Source organism: Mobula hypostoma, chromosome 2 (genome assembly GCF_963921235.1).
Source record: "Mobula hypostoma chromosome 2, sMobHyp1.1, whole genome shotgun sequence".
NCBI lineage: Eukaryota > Metazoa > Chordata > Chondrichthyes > Myliobatiformes > Myliobatidae > Mobula > Mobula hypostoma.
Window position 1 is genome coordinate 62,630,164 of NC_086098.1, and position 19,974 is coordinate 62,650,137.

The 19,974-nt window shown below is 44.8% G+C and overlaps 1 protein-coding gene across 1 annotated transcript in view; it reads right to left on the reverse strand.

Annotated features, from left to right (window-relative positions):
• asap2a (ArfGAP with SH3 domain, ankyrin repeat and PH domain 2a) overlaps positions 1 to 19,974 on the reverse strand; it is a 257,441-nt gene that overhangs the window by 21,953 nt on the left and 215,514 nt on the right. Inside the window, exons 18-24 of the mRNA XM_063037946.1 lie at positions 16,096 to 16,181; positions 12,951 to 13,066; positions 7,170 to 7,237; positions 6,970 to 7,077; positions 6,291 to 6,528; positions 3,396 to 3,554; positions 835 to 1,027 (exon numbers count right to left, since the gene is read on the reverse strand). Coding sequence (XP_062894016.1) covers positions 835 to 1,027; positions 3,396 to 3,554; positions 6,291 to 6,528; positions 6,970 to 7,077; positions 7,170 to 7,237; positions 12,951 to 13,066; positions 16,096 to 16,181 — 968 coding nt within the window. The remainder of the gene's footprint in view (positions 1 to 834; positions 1,028 to 3,395; positions 3,555 to 6,290; positions 6,529 to 6,969; positions 7,078 to 7,169; positions 7,238 to 12,950; positions 13,067 to 16,095; positions 16,182 to 19,974) is intronic.

The following is a 19,974-nucleotide window of genomic DNA, read 5'->3' on the forward strand; positions in this document are numbered from 1 at the left end:
GATTCTTCACATGAAACCACCCATGCAAGTCTAGGGCACTATTCCCTCTAAGCTGAGTGGCCATGCCGTAACTGAAATGCTCCCACACACATTAGTTGCCACACAGATGAATTTTCTTTTATATAATGGTTTATTTAAGTGCCACACAGTTTTCAGGCCATGTAAAATTTTCTTGCTCAGGGCAACGGTTGATCCGCGCAGATCCAACAATGTTTAAATCTTAAATATTGTCAGACAATATGTGATGAAAAGCAGCCTGTCCTCCCCAGAGTTACAAGTTTTATCACCACAGTACATCAATAAATATCCTATTGCTGCAAAATCATTTGTTACATTCACAAAAAATCCCATGACCGAATTAGATACATGACATTAACTACAGTAGAGAATTAAACAAAACTGATTGATTCAAAAACAAGATATATATTTTTGATCCTATTGTTGCAATTTCTAACTTTTTTTTAATCTAACAATCCTTTTCAACCATTCCCACAGATTTTTAGAGCAGCTCAAATGAAAAAACTGCACTATATATTTTTTTAAAAGGCACAAAATGAAACACCAAAAGAGATTTTCATTTAAACCAGGAATAGGTGCCACAAGATCACAGTGAATGAGGAAGATCATTTATCTATCTCAATTCATTCATCTATTTCAAAAAACCTACAGCTTTTTCAACCAATGTCTTGGAAATATTACCAAAGATTATGCTACAAAAGCCAGTACCGTCATTTCTAATTTGTTCATGTCACCAATTTTAGCTGTTCACATTGTCTAAAAGAAACTCATTAAAAAATGATCATGGTCATAGGTTACATATATAAAAGCTATTACCTGGCCAATGATTTCTGTTGTGAAGTGCGAAGCGGTGGCTGTGGAGGCAGTGGCGGTGGGGGTGTTTTTTTGTTCTGGGAAACTTGCTGCAGAGAACCTGGTTGCTGCTGTGAAGATTGTGACTGCTTTACCTGCAGGCTCATTGCTTCAATGACACTGTTAGTTTTCGCCACTGGAGTTGGAGGTGAAGGGTCTAAAGAATAATAACAAACTTGAAAACAAAGAAAGACATACAGTTCTTTTTTATTTACCAATTTCAGCATCTGGGCACGACCAGAAAGGCCACGTTATTGCCCATCTGTATGGCCATTCAGGTGATTCAAGGGTGATTACTTTCTTGAACTGCTGTAGTACAATACAATACTGTTGGGGAAGGTGTTCCAGGATTTACAGTAGATGCAGTAACAATAAAGAAAGAATAATATACAGTATTTCTAAGTCAGTTGGTATTTGGCTTGGAAGGCAAACTGCAGGTGGTGTTGTTCTCATGCACCTGATCCACTTCCCCATTCTAGTGGTAAAGAAACCAAATTTGAGAACTAATACTGGAGTAGTCTTGGCAAGCACAGCAATGGACACAATCAGGCGCACATGTCTGGTTGTCTTGCTTCGCAGTTGTGCTAGAAGCACTCTCAATGATGACTGTTCAAAACCAGTACATTGTGCGGCCTTGTTAGGTTCTTTCACAAGAGTTCACATCATTTCCAAAATAGTCTGAAGTTCTAAATATTTCATGTTCAACAGAGCTATGTATGGACTCTCTAAATCAAAGAGGTCATAAAGAAGCCCAGTACCAATAAAAACAAAAAAACACAATTCAATTATTTTTAAAAGTTACCTATGATTCTTGTTAACTGGATTTTTTATTGTCATGAATAATACGCATTGTCTTTGAACATCCCTTCTAGAACATAAAAAATCTACAGCACATTACAGGCCCTTCAGCCCACAATGTTGTGCCAATCATGTAACCTATTCTAGAAACTGCCTAGAATTTCCCTACTGCATAGCCGCCTATTTCTCTAAGCTCCAAGTAACTATCTAAGCGTCTCTTAAAAGACCCTATTGTATCTGCCTCTGCCATCTTCAACGGCAGTGCATTCCATGCACCCACCACTCTCTGTGTGAAAAACGTACCTCTGACATCCCCCTCGTACCTACTTCCAACCACCTTAAAACTATGCCCCCTTGTGTTAGCCATTTCAGCCCTAGGAAAGAGCTTCTGGCTATCCACACGATCAATGCCTCTCATCATCTTATACATCTATATCAGGTCACCTCTCAACCTATTCTAATAAGGCATGCTCTCCATTCCAGGCAACTTCCTTGTAAATCTGCCCTGCCCTCTCTCTAGAGCATCCCCATCCTTCGTATAATGAGGTGACCAGAACTGAACACAGTTCTCTAAGGTCTTATATAGCTGCAACGTTACCTCATGGCTCTTGAACTCAATCCCACGGATGATGAAGGCCAACACACCATATGCCTTCTTAACAACACTGTCAACCTGCGCAGCAGCTTTGAGTGTCCTATGGACATGGACCCTGAGATCTCACTGATCCTCCACACTGCCAAGAGGATTCTTAATCAGAAAATCCTTTTCTGTTTAAGGATTTAATCTTCGACACAACCTCTTTCTTATCAACAGGATGCAAAGGGCGAAAGCAATAAGGTAGTCAAATGACTCAAAAATCACTGGAATCACCATGGGATTATTTCTACAGTTGATATTCAAAATACCTGATAAAAATATCCAGACACTCCTGCATGGATTTATTGCTCAAGAAATGTTATAGCAGATGAATAAGAGAATGGATTTAAGAAGTGAATTTTCAAGGCAGTATTAGATTTTAGAAAATGGATCCCAGACTATTTTACCAAAATGTCTCAACATAGGCTTGCCAAGGATGGTGCAAGGTGAGATGATATATGGAAAAGCCAGAATTCAAGGACATGAGATGTTTTCTTCTCCTCTCTCTGTGTTTGCAGAACTAAGAAATTATAAAAATGGCTGAGACTGTGATGATGTAAATGGGATTTTAAAAAATTATAAAGTAAGCCATTACAGGAGATCATTTTGTTTCAAAATAGGTATAAGTAGTTGGTAGCAAATACTCTTACTCAACCAACTGGATGATACCCAAACCAATACCAAATATGGTCAGAGGATTATTTATTGATCATTATTCATGTGCAGAACAGGCTATTCACAGTTGCATTAAAATACCACCTGAAAACACTTCTTACATTTACCAGCAGGCTGTTTGCTGGGTTATAATTACTACTACTATGACGTCGACTCAGGCCTGGGGGCCGGCGTCAGTCATGATGACGGACTCTCCACTTCTCCCTCTCCCTCTTGATCACTTGCAAATAGTTAAATCCAAATTTAAATCAAACAAGTTCACATTATTTTGAATCACATTGCCAGTAAAAACAGCAAAGAAAAAGGAATGACAATCTCATTCTTGTTAATTAAGTTGCCTTATGGATAAGTCAAACACATACTTGATATATAATAATAGCCAAGAATATCTAAACTGTAATAACAACACACATACTTGCTGTTGCTGATGTCACACGGATTGGTGGTATAGGTGGATGAAGATTTGGTGGATCTGAAGCAGATCTTTGCCTACTTGTAGTATCCATTCCAATTGGTGCTGACTTCCAAACACTTGATGATGTAGTTGTCTGAACACCAGGAACCAAAGGTTGAGCTAAGTTCAATGCAGAAAAATTAAATTCAGATTAACATCACATAATATCACAGCTTCTGTCTTACAATTTTAAAAATTGTTAATTTCAGAAGCATATTTCCTTGCAAACAAAAGCAATTTCTGCACCAACATATTAAATTAACTTGCCACCATGTAAATACTATGACGCTGGGATTGGACAGGTTTTGTGTGCTTTTAGTGGAGACTCTGGGTCCAATCAAAGGTGTATTTATTTGTCCCATATGTCTCTCTTACGATTGCAAGTTAATACTGGATAGTAAGAACATCAATTTCTGCAGGATTATCCCATCAGTGAGTTGCTCGATGGACTTATTGCGTACCATTGTTGTGCTGTCATCTGGGCTTATTTCATGCCACTGTGCTGAGAAGGTGTGTGGTCCAAAAAAAAGGTGCAAGTGATTGTTTTGGACATTTTTATTGTGATCGCAAGACAATGTTGGAGTTTGGTAATGTAAAATACTGCACGTCTGGTTCACTGGCTAGACTGATGGCAGGGCAACTGCGTTTTCAGTTGTTGGGCAGACAAGGCCCTTATGCCATGGATTCACCTCTTGCGGTTGCCAGCGAAAGGACACTGGAACCGGCTATGTGTTGCTGGATTTCATACTGCCTTGGGAGCTGGCCCCTCCTGTCAGTGCTGCCCTCTGGTGATCACTCGGTGGAAGAACAAGCTGGACCAGGACAATTCGGGACTTAGGCTATATTTTTTCTCTTTGTGACTGTATGTTTTTTTGAAATCATAACCATATGTGCTATTTGTGCTACGTGCAGTGTGCAACATGCTATGTGCTGTTGGTAATGTGTTTTCCACCTTGGCCGCAGAGGGACGCTGTTTCATTTGGCTATATTCATGTATGGTTGAATTATAATTAAACTTGAAAGTTGAAATTTGAATAATGACATCTTTTAAGATTTGTATTATTCTTTATTTATCTCCATAGCACAAAAGAATATTCCACTATTTATGGAAATAAAAAATCAACTTTAATATAATCCGATCAGTAACCTCTGCTACTTTGCCCTCTTCCCCGTCTGTTCCTAGACTTCTCCCAAGGTTCCCCCATGTAGTTTCCACAACTTCACATCTTTCTCCAATTAATTGCCCACCTCCCCTCACATGCTCTCTAAATACAATTTGTCTATGATACCCACCTGCTGAACAGTACTAAGGCAGCTGTAATAAAATGACATCCCATGTGATAATGGTCAAATACTCCTCAGCCTGTATGCAGATCACACCAACTTGCTCCAGCACACCTCCTCCTTTCAATAGCTGGATCATCTACAATGACTTAATTTCCCCTTCCAGTTTCTGCAGTATAATTGATGTTGTCTGCCATGGATGGAAAACTTTGGACACACCCCTTCCGCAATGCCTTATCAACACAAAATCAAGGAAAGCCTAAGCCATTTTCTTTGGTGTCTTTTAGAAACTCTGTTCCCTGTTTAGTACTTCCCTCCACTCCACACCCCTGATGATTACAGGATTAAGTTGGACTGATGTGATGATGGGCTTCTTATGTATGACAAAGTGGTTAAAATTGGAGATGTTTAAAAGACCAGAAATGGCAGGGTGGAGGGCATTTTAGAAAGTTGTAGAATTGGAAATAGCTTCAAAGCTAGAGAGAGCAAAGCCACGGAGTGAGTTTAAAAAAAAGGGAAGTATTTAAAATACAGGCATTGCTTAACCAAAAGCCAATATAAATCAATGAGCAAGTGGATGATTGGGGAATGAGGCAATGGAGAATGGATTGGGGAACTCAGACCAGGTCAAGTCTAGAGATAACAAAAGCATGGAAGAACAAATCTTTGAAGCAAAAGCAAAGCGCTGGTCACAAACCCATAAATGTAAAGGAAGGAGGGGAGGGGAATAGAGAATTAACACATTTCTACTGTGAAAGGGGCTACTGGGGTAATATTATAAAGGTACAGATGTAGGGTCTTATTAATGTCACAAATAAGATTTGTCTGTTGTCTGTCTGAAATAAAGATTGTTTTGCAACGTGATACAATTAAAGGCATGTTCAAAAGTACATGTAATCCTTGGCACCCCTCACTGAAGTCAGAGAAAAGACAGAACACCTCTGTTGCAGGGAATTAGTGATCAGCAGATTGCTTTTGCTATTGAACATCTTGGTCCTCATCTATGGTCTAAGTAACAGAAGTGGAACCCATCCCGGTGTGATAGATCGAACTACGAAAGTGCAAACTCAGAAGAGCAGACAGTCATCTCCAAGCAAAAATACCATTTTTTTCCCTCCAACAGGTAGAGAGCAGCTGTGAGATCTAACCAATCAGTAACATGCTTCCCCAAGATTGACTGAGTTCCTCAAATGATGTTTTTCTCACCTCATTTTAACTGGTGGGCTATTGACAGTCTGTGATTAAACTTTAAACTGAAGGGTTAATAGTGCTCTGTGAGCACCTAGCATTCAGTAGCCAGTAATATACATCTCTCTCTCAAGATACTTATTCATTCACAGCCCACAATGCTGAAATCATGCCCAGAGGTCAGTGGGTTGAATCCAGTTTGGCAAAACACTGTCAATTTTCTTCTGCCACCCCTCAACCATCCCAGCAATTTCTGTGCAATTTAACATTCATCCTTCTAACTTTCCAGAACCTGTTATTAATTAAGGGAAAATATGGTTAAAATATATTAGAACACATAAGTGTTGAAAAAAAATCAACTTCTCTCAGATGCAAATGACTCACCTTTGTTGATGTTCCTTGGCGGAAGAGGAGGAGCAATCGTTACAGGAGGAGGAGGGCTGGAGCTCAGTACAGTTCCATATGTCTCGTTATTCAGCATACTTGGAATGAATGGTCGCTGCTTGTCTTTAATGGTCGAATCTCTTGGCAGCACTGCATGGGATGCTGGAGGCTGAAGCTGGTTTACTCCTGACTGATATGATAATTGATAGAAACTGATGGGTCTATTGGGACTGGATTGCTGAAAAGGATGGGTTTTGTTAGAGCTTCAATGAGGTTGAAAAATTCTCATTCAACACTCTCCTCCATTTGCAGTCCTACACAACATTTTATATTTATCTGCGGTACTACCTCATATGGTTAGCATAAAATATTAAAATCAGAATTCCAGCAGGATTCTAGCAGTATAAATGTGGTCCTTTTGAATCAGATAATTTAAGTTAAGACTTGGAAGATTTCAAAAGCTTTGATATGCCCAACACTCAGGATTACAACTGAGGTCTACATAGAAAAGCAACAAAACTGTCTAAGCAGTAATAATTCTGGATGGTGCCAGGGCAACTACCTGGAAAAAGCATTATATTGCTTTAATTGATAAACATTTACAAATACAGCAGATAAAACTTTAAGAAAAAATAAAAAAAACATTAAAGGAATATGTCTCTGACTGTCACATCTCTACCTTGTCTTCAATATCATCATCACTTTCATCCAAATCTTCATGATGCAACCTCCATTCATATTCTACATGCACATGTGCGTTGAATTTTCCTGATAACGATTGTATAAGCTGAAAATCAAAATCATGATTTTTAAAGTTGCATAAATATAAGTGATATATTGGAATAATTACAATAAGAATAAAGTAAATATAGAACGTACCACTTCTTCACACTGAGCATGTTTTAAGCGTTTAGCTATATCAAGTGGTGTTTCCCCTGCTTCATTGGCTAAAATGAAACAACATAATCCATTCAAAATATTCATTTTAAATTGAACAAATCTGTCATACTAAGATTTAAAGTGTCTTAGCTGTAGGTTTCAAGACCTTTACCAAATATAAAAACATTGGATTTCAGATATGCAAAAGCTACATGTTAACAAAGAAAACTCAGCAGTACTGATACATGATCAACTGAAATTTTCAATCATCTCTTCAATACTTTTTCATTATGTAGAGTGGCAAAATCTTGCATACTGAGGGTGTGTTGAAGTATTATTTCAGAAACAGCATTTATTTCTTCCGATCAGGGTTTGAAAACAAATATCCTCTAGCAAGAATTCACTTTATCTTCACAATGGGTTTCTTTCATATACTAGTTTGGGTAAATTTACAGAAACCTCAGGAGAGCTGCATCAACATAGTGTCTCTTTATAGTTTCAAATACTGTTATTGAAAAATGTTCAGTTTATACCATTAGTTTGCAGGTTAGGCTATTCTCTGTTTAACTTTCTCATATGCAAATACAAAACATTAAATAGTACATGATTTGGAACTCTTACTGAGAAAGAATGCAGAAGAAAGCATTTAGATCCTGCTGCAGGAGTTATTCTTGAATGAAGTCTTTTAAAATGTTTGTCACTAAATTATAGCAATCACCACATAAACAAGATCAAAGTCATTTAGCCCATCACTTCTATGTTAATATAAGAAAAGTCACGTGTTCATGCATGAAATGTTACAATAAAAGTGAAATGCAGTGCCATATCACTTTTATTGTAACATTTCATATTTTTCCTTCTCAACTACTTACAATTTAAATGATTCAACAAGCTTTCAAAAGCCACTTGAGCATTCTATACTTCAGTAGACAGTTGAGAAAAAATTCCAATGACCCTCCACCCACTTATACTCTTATTTTTCCTGTGGTAGTCCACAATCTATGTCCCTTGTTACCAAGTAACAGAAACAATCTTCCTCAGATCACTGCCCATACTCTTCCATAAATTAAGATCTATATGAAGTACCTTATTATTTTGCATAGTCCAATTCATCATAACCAACCTTTAATTCAGCCTGTTACATTTGATGCATTTATATAGGCAAAGAATAAATTGATTTCATTCTAACCTTAAATGTGACCATAGCTCAAGGAATTAAACTGTACTGTTTTAATGAAAATTTACAAGTGTGGCGGCCCACACACGCGGGACTCGAACCGCCATCGGGAGCCGTGGGCAGACATGCAGTAGTGCGTTTGGAACTACCCGCTTGGGGCAGACCTTCCGGGGACAGTCTGATGCCATGTCCGCCCTGCGGGTTGCAGGGGCCCATAGGAGGGGAGATTTAAGCGCGCGATTTTGGATCAGTAAAAGCATTCTGAGTTCAGCTCTCTCTGCCTCTGTGTGTTTCTTTAGTAGTGCGTTTGTGCGCGACTACATTGGTGACCCCGACGTTCCAGACGGCATCTGGCACCGGCAACTCAGCGACCAGCCATGAGTTCAAGCAACTCGCACAGCATGGTCTCTCTGAAGCTCCCAACTTTCTGGGCCACTCAGCCCCACGTTTGGTTCGAGCAGGCTGAGGCCCAGTTCAATATCAGAGGCATTACAGCCGACGCCACGTGGTACTACTACGTGGTCAGCACGCTCAACCAGGAGACGGCAGGCTGGATCATCGACTTCCCACACCAGCCACCAACGGAGGACAGGTACACCAAGCTTAAGGCGCTCCTGACCCGTACTTTTGGACACTTCCGCCACGAACAGGCTGCGCAGCTCCTACACATGGACGGCCTGGGCGACCGCACGCCATCTGAGCTCATGAATGATATGCTGGCACTCAGGGACGGCCATAAGCCGTGCCTTTTATTTGAACAGTTGTTCCTCGAGCAAATGCCGGAGGACATTCGCCTCCTCTTCGTGAGTGAAGATTTCAGCGACCCACGCAGGGTCGCGGCTAAAGCAGACGCCCTTTGGCAGAGCAAGCAATGTGGAGCAGCCTCCATTTGCCAAGCCATGATTGCGCATCCCAAAGCCATCGAGACCCACGGGGGAAAAAGCCACAAATTCGGAACAATGGTGTTTCTATCACCAAAGATGGGGCTCAGGCGCATGCCGTTGCCGTCCACCATGTGCTTTTCCGGGAAACGACGGCTGGCCACCCAGACAGCCTCCTGTACCTCTGGGACTTAAACTCCGGGAGGCGCTTCCTGGTAGACACCGGGGCCGAAGTCAGCATAGTCCCCCCCTCGAACATGGACACTTGTAACGTGGTCACAGGCCCCGAACTCACTGCTGCAAATGGCACCAGTATTCAGACGTACGGCCCGCGAACTATCTCACTGCATTTTGGGTCCAGCCGTTTCACATGGACTTTCACGTTGGCAGCGGGGTCACAGCCACTACTAGGGGCAGATTTCCTACGAGCCAACTGCCTCCTGGTCAACCTAAAAGGCCGGCGTTTGGTTCACGCCGAGACGTTCCAGACTTTCCAGCACGGAGAAGCCAAGCTACCGGCCCTCCTCCTGGATTCCGTGACCCTCTTGGGTAACGAATTCGCTAGGGTGTTGGCAGAATTCCGCTCTATAGTCACCCCGCAGTTCTCCGTGGCCGACTCCAAGCACGGCGTGCAGCACCACATCCCCACGCAAGGACCGCCGCTGCACGCCTGAGGTCGCAGGCTTCCACCCGACAAGCTTCACCTCGCCAAGAAGGAGTTCCATAAGATGGAAGAGATGGGAATCGTACGCCGCTCAGACAGCCCGTGGGCATCCCCGCTGCACATGGTGCCCAAGTCTGCAGGAGGATGGAGGCCCTGCGGAAACTACAGGAGGCTCAACGACGCTACTACTGCCGACAGATACCCGGTACCCCACATCCAGGACTTCATGGCGAACCTGCACAGAGTGACCATCTTCTCGAAAATCGACCTGGTCAGGGGATACCATCAGATCCCAGTGCACCCCAACAACATGCCCAAGACAGCCACCATCACCCTGTTCGGCTTGTTCAAATTCCTGAGGATGCCTTTTGGTCTCAAGAATGCAGCCCAAACTTTCCAAAGGCTCATGGACTCGGTGGGACGCAGCCTGGATTTCGTTTTCATTTACTTGGACGATATCCTGGTGGCCAGCAGTTCGCACCAAGAGCACGTGGCACATTTGGGCCAGTTCTGCCAATGCCTGAGTGACCATGGACTGGCAATCAATCCAGCGAAGTGCCAGTTTGGGCTGACGGAGATCAACTTCTTGGGCCACAGAGTCAACCGACATGGCGCAGTTCCCCTACTGGACAAGGTCCAGGCCATCCTCCAGTTCCCCAAGCCCAGCACGGTCAAGGGCCTGCAGGGGTTCGTAGGGATGGTTAACTTTTATCATCGGTTCGTGCCGGCGGTGACACGCATCATGAAACCCTTGTTCAGCCTGATGGCCGGCAAGGCCAAAGAAGTGGCACGGGACGCGGAGTCCACGGAGGCATTCGAGCAGGCCAAGGAGGCGCTGGCAAAGGCGGCCCTCCTAGTGCACCCGAGATGTACCCACGGCACTCACAGTTGACGCTTCTGACACGGCAGTCGGCGGAGTCCTGGAGCAGCTCATCAAGGACCAGTGGCCACCACTCGCTTTCTTCAGCCGGCACCTACGGCCACCAGAGGTGAAGTACAGCGCTTTCGAAAGAGTTGCTAGCGCTCTACCTGGCTGTCCGGCACTTCCTCGAGGGAAGGGAGTTCACCGTGTTTACGGACCACAAGCCCCTCACCTTCGCACTGGCCAAGGTATCGGACCCATGGTCGGCTCGGCAGCAGAGGCACCTGTCCTTTATTTCAGAATACACCACGGACATCCGCCACATCGCAGGGAAGAACAACGTCGTCGCCGACACACAGTCTCGCCCCTGCCTCCACTCAGTAGGCATATCGCCCTCAGGAATAGACTACGCAGCACTGGCGGAAGCACAATGGTCGGACACCGAGATCCCGGCTTACCGCACCACCGCTTCGGGGCTCCAGTTACAGGACTCTCCATCGGCCCAGCAGTGGATCAACTCCTGTGCGACGTGTCCACCAGCAAACCCCGACCTGTGGTACCAGCAGCATGGAGGCACTTGGTGTTCGACACGCTGCACGACCTGGCCCACCCGTCCATCCCGGCGCCCATCAAGCTGGTAGGCGACAGATCCATCTGGCACGGTTTGCACAAACAGGTCAGACACTGGGCCAGGACCTGCGCACACTGCCAGTCCGCCAACGTCCAGCGGCACGTGAAGGCTCCCCTCCAGCGGTTCCAGCTGACGCACAGGAGGTTCCAACACATCCACGTGGACAGTGTCGGCTCCCTGCAGGTCTCCCAGGGCGCCAGGTATATCTTTACCATGGTAGACAGGTTCACAGATGGCCAGAAGCCATACTGCTCGCAGACACGTCCACTGAGTCCTGCGCCAGGACACTCATTGCAAACTGGATCGCCAGGTTTGGCCTCCTAACGGACATCACCTCCGACAGAGGGGCGCAGTTCATGTCTGGTTTGTGGACAGCACTGGCGCAGCTCCTGGGCACCCAGCTGCGTCACACCACAGTGTACCATCCCCAGTCCAACGGTTTGGTAAAGCGATTCCACCGGCATCTCAAGTCGGCCCTGATGGTGTGCCTCAGGGGCCCCAACTGGACAGGCGAGCTTCCCTGGGTCCTACTGGGCATCTGCACAGCCCCCAAGGAGGACCTGGACACCTCCTCGGTGGAACTGGTCTCGGCACCCCCTGAAGGTCCCAGACAAGTTCATACCAGAGGCCCGAGGTTCGGAAGAAACTCCAGCAGTGGTGTTAATGAGGCTGCGGGACAAGGTAGGGACCATGGCACCGGTCCCAACCTCCAGGCATGGTCCCACGCCATCCTTCACCCCTAAAGACCTCCGAGACTGTGAGTAAGTTTTTATTCGCAGGGGCATGCACTGGTCACCTCTACAGCGGCTGTACGAGGGACCCTTCAAGGTGATCCGGCACAACGGAACCACGTGTGTCATGGAGGTGGGTGGCCAGGAAGAGACTTTTACAGTGGACCGCCTCAAACCAGCGCACTTGGACAGTGAGCAACCAGTGAGGGTACCCGCATCACGCCAGTGAGGCCTGCCACCCAGGCAAGCCACACAGACTGGGGGCTCCACTCCCCCGATGGATGTTTCTGGGGGGTGGGAGGGTGTGGTGGCCCACACACGCGGGACTTGAACCGCCATCAGGAGCCACGGGCAGACACGCGGTAGCGCATTTGGAACTACCCACTTGGGGTGGACCTTCCGAGGACAGTCTGACGTGACATCCGCCCTGCGGGTCGCAGGGGCCCATGGGAGGGGAGATTTAAGCACGCAATTTTGAATCAGTAAAGGCATTCTGAGTTAAGCTCTCTGCCTCCATGTGTTTCTTTAGTAACGCATTTGCACGCGACTACACAGGTGTAAATTTAGCTAAAATGAGAAAGACTCTTACTTAAACAGCTCACGCACAAAAACATTATCGGAGGTCATTAATAATTCATATGTAATACTACATATGGCCAGATTGAACCCAACAATGTTTACAAACCATATCTTATTTTGTTTCCTCTTTCAAGAAACTGAATGATCTGGCACACATTTGTCACTTCTTCTGTTCTTGTACAAAGATATTAAACAATGCTTATTTATAGAAGGGACAGTCAAGCATTAAAAGAAGTATGATTTTAAAGGAACATACCTATTTCAATGGAAGCTTTGCCCCTCAAAAGCAATTTAAGACACTCCACGTTATCATTTAGACAGCAATAGTGTAATGCTGTACTGCCTTTGTTAGTCTGTTTATCAAGATTCCCACTGTTGGATCAAATATGAGCAATTCATATACAGGGTTACATTTTAAAATGATATATTGAAGCACTTCACAACCAAATACAGTATTTGATTTACATTTATGACAATTTCCTTTCAATAATGTAATGCAAACATTTAAGGTAATATCAAAAACGATACAACTTTACATAACTGGGCTAAATGATCTGAATAATTATATAGTATAAAGTTACATTTCACTAAAATCTCTTCGAGTTGGGGATCCATTCTCATGGAAAGTGGGTATTATTTTTTTTGAGATTCTCACAATTAGTTAATATTGGTTTTCCAAATGCACAAGACATTGGATAAGACAAAGATTATTGCTATTGTCATCTACCTAGATAACCTAGCTGAGTGAGGCTGAAAGAGCAGATATACAAATTGAAGTCAAAAGAGAATGCAGATGCTGGAATCTGGAGCAACAAATAAGATGCTGAAGGTACTCAAATTCACTTAGTTCAGGTCCAACACCTCTCTCTCCATTCTTAATTTGCGTCAGTCTCAGACTACTACAAATCCTCAAACTCCCACAGCTAGACCACACCTCCTCCCACTCTGTCTCTTGTAAGGACACAGTTCCTTTTTCTCACTTTCTATCTTTACTGCATCTTTTTCAAGACAAGGCTTTGAACTCCACGACATTCATCCAGGGCAAGGCTAAGTGCAAACTGAAGGAACAGCAGCTCGGAGCTTACCTGGGTAGTTTACAACCCCATGACATGAACACTTAACTCTCCAGTTTTAGGTAAACTGCACTCCCTTTATCGTTTCCCTCCCTTCCTGATCTACCCAGTTCCTTCACACACACTCCAGTCACCCTGTTTCTTTCCCCACTATCTGCTCATCACCTTCACACTCCTCCATTGGTTTTCAGCCTTACTCTTACCATCCACTTTCTCTATCTCCCTTCAACCAACACACATAAAAGTTGCTGGTGAACGCAGCAGGCCTGCAGCATCTACAGGAAGAGGTACAGTCGAGGCTTCAGGCCGAGACCCTTCGTCAGGACCAACTTAAAGAGGAGCTAGTGTAAGAGATTTGAAAGTAGGAGGGGGAGGGGGAGATTCAAAATGATAGGAGAAGACAGGAGGGGGAGGGATGGAGCCAAGAGCTGGACAGGTGATAGGCAAAAGGGATACGAGAGGATCATGGGACAGGAGGTCCGGGAAGAAAGACAGGGGGGGAGGGGAGGGGAAGCCCAGAGGATGGGCAAGGAGTATAGTGAGAGGGACACAGGGAGAAAAAGGAGAGAGAGAAGAAGAATATATATGTATATAATAATAAATAAATAAATAAATCAATAACGGATGGGGTACGAAGGGGGAGGTGGAGCATTAACGGAGGTTTGAGAAGTCAATGTTCATGCCATCAGGTTGGAGGCTACCCAGACGGAATATAAGGTGTTGTTCCTGCAACCTGAGTGTGACTTCATCTTTACAGTAGAGGAGGCCAGGGATAGACGTATCAGAATGGGAATGGGACGTGGAATTAAAATGTGTGGCCACTGGGAGATCCTGCTTTCTCTGGCGGACAGCGTGTAGGTGTTCAGCAAAACGATTTCCCAGTCTGCGTTGGGTCTCCCCAACACATAGAAGGCCGCATCGGGAGCACTGGACGCAGTACATCACCCCAGCCAACTCAGGTGAAGTGTCACCTTACCTGGAAGGACTGCCTGGGGCCATGAATGGTAGTGAGGGAGGAAGTGTAAGGGCATGTGCAGCACTTGTTCCGCTTACAAGGATAAGTGCCAAGAGGGAGATCAGTGGGGAGGGATGGGGGGGACGAATGGACAAGGGAGTCGCGTAGGGAGCGATCCCTGCAGAAAGCAGAGAGAGGTGGGGAGGGAAAGATGTGCTTAGTGGTGGGATCCCGCCTTCTATATATTGGGGAGACCTGACCCAGACTGGGAGACCGTTTCGCTGAACACCTACACTCTGCCTGCCAGAGAAAGCAGGATCTCCCAGTGGCCACACATTTTAATTCCACGTCCCATTCCCATTCTGATATGTCTCTCCACGGCCTCCTCTACTGTAAAGATGAAGCCACACTCAGGTTGGAGGAACAACACCTTATATTCCATCTGGGTAGGCTCCAACCTGATGGCATGAACATTGACTTCTCTAACTTCCGTTAATGCCCCACCTCCCCCTCGTACCCCATCTGTTATTTATTTATTTATTATATTCTTTTTCTCTCTCTCCTTTTTCTCCCTCTGTCCCTCTCACTATACTCCTTGCCCATCCTCTGGGCTTCCCCCCTCCCCCTTTCTTTCTCCCTAAGCCTTCCATCCCATGATCCTCTCATATCCCTTTTGCCAATCAACTGTCCAGCTCTTGCTTCCATCCCTCCCCCTCCTGTCTTCTCCTATCATTTCGGATCTCCCCCTCCCCCTCTCAAATCTCTTATTAGCTCCTCTTTCAGTTAGTCCTGACGAAGGGTCTCGACCCGAAATGTCAACTGTACCTCTTCCTATAGATGCTGCCTGGCCTGCTGCGTTCACCAGCAACTTTTATGTGTTGCTTGAAATTCCAGCATCTGCAGATTTCCTCATGTTTGTGCTCTATCTCCCTTACTTGATTCTATGCTCCATGTTCCTCTTTCAGATTCCATTGCCTGCAGCCTTTTGTTGCTGCCACCTAACATCTCCCAGCCTTTTTCATAATTTCCATTATTCTCCCCTCCCCCATCTGCCCATTGCCCTTCCTCAGCTGGGTTCACTCATCACTTACCAACTCTTACTCCACCCCTTCTCCTCAACTTTTTAATATGAACCACCTCTCTTATCTTTTAGTCCAGATAAAGGGTCTCAGCCTGAAATGTCAACATCTATTTCTCTCCATAAATGCTGCCTGACCCACTAAGTTCTTCCAGTATCTAGTTTGTGGATGTCTACCAAAGTGTAAGATTCCTGTAGAGTGTAAATCTACTGCTTATGTAATCAATTACCCATGAAATCACCTTTACTAATTTAAAAAGGAGCTGGTTTTGCTTAAATATGGTAAAATACTTACCTGTTTTGTACTAGAAAGTCAACTACATGAAGTGATGTTCTGTCCACTAATCTTACCGCAAGATGAAGTGCAGTTTCTCCTTGTTCCTGGCAGATTATATGGAAAAGAAAACAATGAGAAAATGGTTTTAAATATACATTTCAAAGCTATTGAGCTCTGGAGAAGTAACAGAACTCCACTGCTTTTACAACACAGGTGATGGCAATTCAGCCCAGAGTTTATGCTTGTTCTTTCACTGCAGCCTTGCAAATTACTTTCCCTTAAGTATATATCCAATTCACTTTTGAAAGTTCTCTTGACTTTGTTTCTACTGTCCTTACAGGCAGCAGATTCCAGCTTATAACCACTACTGGCATGAAAATATTCTTCTTATATCTTCACTGTATCTCTTGCCCATCAGTTTAATTTATGTTCCCTGATTATCATGACTATAGTTTCCACACTGTGTCTTGCTACTACTCCTCCATCAAAACGTTTTACAACTAGAATTGACTAAAATAGTCCAGTTACTATCCAATATATGTTCGACAAACATGCCAAAACCCTATCTGCTCTTGTGCTCGAAGTCTTTACTTACGAAGCCCTGAAGCCCATTGTAGAGTAATATAACACGGATACAAGCCCAATGGATCCATGCTGCCAACAACATATATCCTGCTAGTTCCTGTTGCCTGTGCTCAGCCCATAATTCTCCAAGCCCTTCCCATCCATTATCTGCCCAAATGCCTCCTAAATGTTGCAATTTGTACCCACCTCAACCACTTCCTCTGGCAGCTCATAGCAGGTACTCACTACCCTCTGTGTAAAGTTATCTCTCAAATCCTTTTTAAATTTCTCCACCCTTATCCTGTATCTCAGCCCTTTAGTTTTGACCTGCCCAACCTTAAGGACAAGACTATGATTCGGATTCACGTATCACATGTATATCAAAGCATACAGTGAAACGCATCACTTGCATTAACAACCAACACACCCAAGGATGTGCTGGGGGCAGCCCGCAAGTGTCACCACACATTCCAGCAGCAACACAGCATGCCCACAATGTTCTGCAGAACAACACAAGCGGCAACAACAACAACAAAACAAGGCATCAACAGCAGAACAACCCATCTAACCACTAGCTCACCCACACAGACAAGCTTCCAATCCCAGGCAGGTCACCTCCAGGCCTCCAGTCTTTCTCCCTGGATTCTCAGACTCAAAAGAGCCTAGGACTTCACCCCAAGACTCGGTAATCATGCGTTTGACCTTACAGCCTCGACTTCCAGACTCACACAGACCACTGACTCAAGTGACACGTACTCTCATGTCTCCGTCAGGTCTCTACCTTCAATCATCAATCTTCAGAATTTTACCTCAATACTCATCGTGCTCTAGACTTTGACTTTTAACATTACCCTCTGGACTTCGCTGGATTTGACCTTCAGATCTCGATTTCCGGACTCACTTAGACTCAGAACCCAGTGACCTTGCAATTCCCATCATACGGTGCTCTGACTAGGACTGGTCTCCGACCTGAGGGACACTGGATTCTTCAGAGCTTGTCCACATGACTTTCAGGATTGCTGATATTTGGCCATGGAATGCTCAAACTCCTGTCCAAACTCTATATTTACTACTCGTCCTCTAACTCCCCCTCATCCCTCTTCATAAACCACAACTTGACTCCTAATTCCCCACTTCCCCAAAATCATCCCTATGAGCCTGAAAAAATGACTAAGCCCAAGTCATGACATCAAAGCTCAGCGCCATCTTGACCAGCAAATTTATCCATGCCTCTCATGATTTTTTAAAACTTTTATATGATTATATCTCATCTCCAGGGAATTAAGATCAAGCATAGCCAATCTCTCCCTATAACTCAGGCCGTCTAGTCTAGGCAGCATCCTTGAAAATCCCTTCTGTACATTCTCCAGCTTGACAATATTTTTCCATATCAGGGTGACAAAACCTGTACACAATACTCCGTGCAGCCACACCAATGACTTATAAAGCTGCAATATAAAGTCCTTACTCCTAAACTCTATGCTCTGATGAAGGCAACATGCTAAACACTACCTTCACCACCTGGTCTGCTTGCGTGACCACTTTCAGCGAACTGTGCACTTGTACTCCAAGATTTCTCTGTTCCACATCACTTACTAGTGCCCTGCCATTCAAACCAGAGTATGAAGTGAATGTCTAAATTGATTCGCCTCACACATATCTAAATTATCTATGAAATGGATTATCTAAGTAATCCATTTGCCACTGCCCATCACCCTAACTCCTTAAGATCTTTGTAATTCACTGTAACCTGCTTCACTATCAACAAGAACTCCTAATTTAGTATCAACAAACTTGCAAATTGTCATATGCACATTTACATCCAAATAATTTACAAAAATAACAAATAACACCTCACTAGTCACATGCCTCCAGTTGTAGAATCAACCTTCAACTATCACTTCTCACGCTCTTAAACTTTTCGATGATTTTAAGTTCCCTGGCCCCCACCGCTTTATTTTCACCATGGATGTCCAGTCCTTATATACTTCCATCCCCCATCAGGAAGGTCTCAAAGCTCTACGCTTCTTTTTGGATTCCAGACCTAATCAGTTCCCCTCTACTACCACTCTGCTCCGTCTAGCGGAATTAGTCCTTACTCTTAATAATTTCTCCTTTTGCTCCTCCCATTTCCTCCAAACTAAAGGTGTAGCTATGGGCACCCGTATGGGTCCTAGCTATGCCTGCCTTTTTGTTGGGTTTGTGGAACAATCTATGTTCCGTGCCTATTCTGGTATCTGTCCCCCACTTTTCCTTCGCTACATCAACGACTGCATTGGCGCTGCTTCCTGCACGCATGCAGAACTCGTTGACTTTATTAACTTTGCCTCCAACTTTCACCCTGCCCTCAAGTTTACCTGGTCCATTTCCGACACCTCCCTCCCCTTTCTAGATCTTTCTGTCTCTGTCTCTGGAGACAGCTTATCCACTGATGTCTACTATAAGCCTACTGACTCTCACAGCTATCTGGACTATTCCTCTTCTCACCCTGTCTCTTGCAAAAACGCCATCCCCTTCTCGCAATTCCTCCGTCTCCGCCGCATCTGCTCTCAGGATGAGGCTTTTCATTCTAGGTCGAGGGAGATGTCTTCATTTTTTAAAGAAAGGGGCTTCCCTTCCTCCACTATCAACTCTGCTCTTAAACGCATCTCCCCCATTTCACGTACATCTGCTCTCACTCCATCCTCCCACCACCCCACTAGGAATAGGGTTCCCCTGGTCCTCACCTACCACCCCACCAGCCTCCGGGTCCAACATATTATTCTCCGTAACTTCCGCCACCTCCAACGGGATCCCACCACTAAGCACATCTTTCCCTCCCCACCTCTCTCTGCATTCCGCAGGGATCGCTCCCTACACAACTCCCTTGTCCATTCGTCCCCCCCATCCCTCCCCACTGATCTCCCTCCTGGCACTTATCCGTGTAAGCGGAACAAGTGCTACACATGCCCTTACACTTCCTCCCTTACCACCATTCAGGGCCCCAAACAGTCCTTCCAGGTGAGGCATCACTTCACCTGTGAGTCGACTGGGGTGATATACTGCGTCCGGTGCTCCCGATGTGGCCTTTTATATATTGGTGAGACCCGACGCAGACTGGGAGACCGCTTTGCTGAACATCTACGCTCTGTCCGCCAGAGAAAGCAGGATCTCCCAGTGGCCACACATTTTAATTCCACATCCCATTCCCATTCTGACATGTCTATCCACGGCCTCCTCTACTGTAAAGATGAAGCCACACTCAGGTTGGAGGAACAACACCTTATATTCCGTCTGGGTAGCCTCCAACCTGATGGCATGAACATTGACTTCTCTAACTTCCGCTAGGCCCCA